At 39.9% G+C, this 4,483-nt stretch overlaps 1 protein-coding gene across 1 annotated transcript in view; it reads left to right on the forward strand.

Annotated features, from left to right (window-relative positions):
* The window catches only part of ilvbl (ilvB (bacterial acetolactate synthase)-like), a 13,300-nt gene that overhangs the window by 2,050 nt on the left and 6,767 nt on the right, over positions 1-4,483 (forward strand). The window contains exons 3-7 of the mRNA XM_014019956.1: positions 2,862-2,989; positions 3,105-3,355; positions 3,471-3,570; positions 3,721-3,818; positions 3,991-4,127. Coding sequence (XP_013875410.1) covers positions 2,862-2,989; positions 3,105-3,355; positions 3,471-3,570; positions 3,721-3,818; positions 3,991-4,127 — 714 coding nt within the window. The remainder of the gene's footprint in view (positions 1-2,861; positions 2,990-3,104; positions 3,356-3,470; positions 3,571-3,720; positions 3,819-3,990; positions 4,128-4,483) is intronic.

A 4,483-nucleotide genomic window follows, 5' to 3' on the forward strand; every position in this document is an offset into this window, starting at 1 on the left:
ACAATAACAGTAACAACAACTTTTTGACAAGTTTAAAGTTTCTTTAAAACACATTAAAAATATTAAAAAATAAACTACACAAAAAAATAATTTGATAAAGTGCAAATTAAAATATACCAGTATCTGCAACTGTATTTGATAATGTTTTGAACTTTTAAAAGGTAAAACCAGAAGCTGCTATTCATATTAGTGACAAACTTTGGCATTTTTTGATGAGTTACCTTCATTTTTGCTTCTACTTTTCTTTTAAAATAAGTTTCCATTCTCGGCAGGTTTCTAAGGTTTTTCTTCTACATATTAAAAAAGTTGTTAAACATCTGAGTGGTGCACTACTGCTACTAGTGGTGAGAAAGTGTATTACACCCTATTCAAAATTAATGCTGTCCTGCGGCCCTCTGCGGCCCAAAATTTAAAACTGTTGTTCTTTTGAGGCCCTCAAGGTGACGTTTGCGGCCCACAATTGGGCTGCGGCCCATGGGTTAAGAATCTCTGGACTAGATTACCGTGTTTGTGTCTGTCAGTATAAGATCTCACAAACAACTGGGTATATTTTTGTGAAACAGAAACTAATGGTTGGATGTATATCTACAGCTGAATAATCTTTGGAGGCAACCCAATTCAAGATATCTGCCGCTGCTAATTGACCTCAGCCAACACAACAACTGCTATAATTAAGTCAGTTTTGAACTCAACATACACTGAGTGCGGCATCTCATGAGATTGTGTATAACACTATTTCAGTAMAATCCAGTTTATTTTATTAGGTCCCCAAAGGGCAATTGATTTGCAACAAGTTGCACAAGCTTTGCACAACAAAATAAGAAGGTCTATCGATGACGAATGTCAAAAAAATAATAAAGTTAGATAAATAATACATAAAAACATGGGCTAAAAATTCAATTGGACTGCAGCAATTCGATAGCAACCTTAAGTCAGGGCATTAAACACACAGAACGCACAGATTTGTTCTTAAGTTGTGCGTACGAGTGATTTAGGAGAATTTGTGGCATTAACCAATTTTCTCATATTCTAAGATTTTCTTCAGATACGAACTAAATTCAAGAGTGGTAGTGGTGTGCGACTGCTCTTCTTCTRAATAAATGTAAACACAGTAACAGTTGTTTACACTTGAATTAAAAATATTTGACCAAAGAAAAACCGGAGCAGGATTAGAGAGAGATGAATATGATTTAGATTTTTTTTTTTCTGAGACGACCCACAGGAGACACAACATTAACAGCAGTTTCATTCGTCAGCTTTAGCAGGTCTGACGCTGCTAAAGCTGACAGATTTTTTTTGTCTGGATCTCCGAGAGCAGGACTTCAATCTCCGAACTCATAAAGTTCTTCTTTTTTACTTTGCGATGTCACTTATGAATGGACACTTCCTGGTATGTGAGGCAGGTAAATGTATATCCTTATATGGTGTTTTTGGGGTGGTAATTATGCTAATCACCTCTCCTCGTGCACAAACACCTGATACACATTCATCAGTTTACACAGCTCATTTACACACTTTTCTTGAAGATAGAAGAGTTTGTTGAATCTGACGTGACATGTTCATACGAACAAAAGTAAGAGCAATTAAGTATAAGAATACGAACATGTTCTTCACTAAGGCCCAGTGATTGTGTGGATAAAAGGGTGCTTCAGTCTGTTTTTTCTACACCTAGGTAGACCATAACTCCTACTTGTTCAGCACAAAACAARCAATGGCTTCTTTCTACTGCTGTTGGTACACTAATTMTATTGTGTCCTTACAAAACCTCCATATTTAAGAACACCATGGTCACAGCCCTTAAGGCTGTCCCTCTTACGTCAGCACTGATATACTGGAAATCTTTAAGTCTTTGTGGACTTGTTTGCGGAGGAACACACATATTAAGTAGAAGCATGCTGATTCTCTTCCTGTTTAAAATAAATGATTACAACTGATCACAAAATATAMGATATAAGACTGTACCTAAAATTCAGTTTATCAATTCCCTTAAATACTATCCCAAGATAACAAAAATTATGTCAACGCAAAACTATGTTAATAATATGAAAGCAGATATTTGTTTATCAAACATCTATGCATCACAACAGAATATTTCTAAACATTTCCCAACCCCAAAATTAAAAATTTTAGGAGGAGATTAAACTGAGTGTGTAGGTTTAAGGTTGGAAGAAAATAAGCAGCCATAACTCATCATTTCTCAGCAGCAGATGATCTCTCATGATGACCGTCATGAAAGGCGGYGGGTGATATGCATTTCTTCTACCAACTTTAGGCTTTTAATTTAATATGTGGCTGCAGGCGCTGTCACAGAGCCCTTGTCCCATTCTATTTTCCATCTAACCAGTTACATATGTCTTTGACGGATGATTAATTTAACCGTTTATTTTTCTCAGGGTGTGCCGGTGCACTGCAAATAGTTTAAAAGCTTGCAGGGTTAGTTCCTTTCACTGGGAGCTCGTTGACTGAAGGGTGTAGAATAATAACTGCGGTTCCCACAGACGTCTTTTCCTTTTAATTAGTTTGGTAAGCTCAGATGAGACTGATCATCCTAAAAAAAGAGACTAAAGTTGACTAAAGTCTACTTTAAGTTAAAATCTGGCCTRCCTTTATGCTGACACATTATTAGAGTGGATTTTTAAACTGAAAGATCAGGCTGGTGCTGTGGGGTGTGTCTTGTTGCTCCGGTAAACTTTAAAACCACGTCACACCGATGTAGCTAAYGCCATGCTAAGTGGCTCGCCTACATTTTAGTGTGTCTTTGTTTGAACCCTGGAAACATGAACCCTCTAGCTTTTATTTATTTGTAAATGGTTGCACTCTTCCCCCACACGCGTTACRTTGTTTCTGCTGCTCCGCACCAGGTACTGTCGGTGTCGCAGCAGTGACCGCTGGCCCGGGTCTTACGAACACCGTAACCGCCGTGAAGAATGCCCAAATGGCCGAATCTCCACTGCTGCTCCTAGGAGGAGCTGCTGGTACATTACTACAGGTGGGTTATTTYCAAACATTACGTGACGTGTGCTCTGTTAGGAGCAGGGTGTTGTGCTGTTTGCCAGATRCTGCGTGCTTTAACTCTTGAAATAAACTACGTTTGTTTGGCGCAGGGCAGAGGAGCGCTGCAAGACATCGACCAGTTGTCTCTCTTCAAGCCTCTGTGTAAGTTCTGTGCCTCCATCCGGACAGTCCGGGAGATCGTGCCCACACTCAGGAAGGCCCTGGCGGTGGCTCAGTCCGGAACCCCGGGTCCTGTTTTCATAGAGTTCCCCATTGACACCCTGTACCCRTACCATCTGGTGTCCAAAGAGTTTGCTGTTAAGAACCCTCCCAAAGGCCTGATGGGAAAAATCGTCTCATGGTACGTTATCAAAATGTAGTATTCTGATTAATATATAATAACAGTAATAGCAAGCATATTTTTAAATGAATCRGTAAACTGTTAAATATAAATGTTGTGGATGAATATTTGTAAGGTACCTCAACAACCACCTCATGAACCTTTTCGCTGGCGCCTGGGAGACCAGAGACGTTTCTCCACTTCCTGTTCACATCCCTCAGGCTACAGACGATCAGGTAGTCCTGCTCCTAATACACCTCTGGTACTTCACTGTTCAAGATGTAGTGTGGTTTTTTTTAGATGAATACCTTTCATTAGATACTTTTCTCAATGAATGCAGGAATAAAGGGCATCAACCAGTTTTTTTTTTCAATGAAACAAATCAGGTACAAAAGTGTATAGAGCTGGTGAGCCGAGCCAAGAAACCGGTCGTTCTTCTGGGAAGCCAAGCGACACTTCCACCAACACCAGTGGATGATATCAGGTAAATAAACATCTTGTGTGTTTTTTACAAAATGCTGATTCAATTTGAGCAGTCAGTTTTTTGTATTAAGCTTATAGCTACTATCATGGTGGTCCTTATTTTTTCATAGTTAAACTTTTTCTCTTCCTCTGCAAACACAAATCCTGTATTTAAAACCATTTCTGCTCTCTAGGAAGGCTTTGGAGGACCTAGGCATCCCCTGCTTTCTTGGRGGAATGTCTCGTGGCATGCTGGGTAAAGACAGCCCGATACACATTCGACAGAACAGGCGAGACGCTCTAAAAGAGGCCGACTTGGTTCTCTTAGCAGGTGAGACTTTAGTCGTTTGTAGAAAGACTTTATCTAGTCTTTGYACAAAGCAAACCGGTGGCTGTGAAACAGGGTTTAGACCAGGGGGTGGGCAGTCCTGGTCCTCGAGGGCCGCAGCCCTGCATGTTTTACTTGTTTCCCTGCTCCAACACACCTGATTCAGTCACTGGATTACCTCTTCCAAGTTCTGCAGAAGCCTGAAAATCACTCATTACAGTAATTCAAATCCGGTGTGTTGGAGCAGAGAAACTAGTAAAATGTGCAGGGCTGCGGACCTCGAGGACTAGTTTTTCTCATTATCATTCATTATATACAGTATGTATGTATGTGTGTGTGTGTGAGTATATATATATATA

Source organism: Austrofundulus limnaeus, unplaced genomic scaffold (genome assembly GCF_001266775.1).
Source record: "Austrofundulus limnaeus strain Quisiro unplaced genomic scaffold, Austrofundulus_limnaeus-1.0 Scaffold236, whole genome shotgun sequence".
NCBI classification, from domain to species: Eukaryota; Metazoa; Chordata; class Actinopteri; order Cyprinodontiformes; family Rivulidae; genus Austrofundulus; species Austrofundulus limnaeus.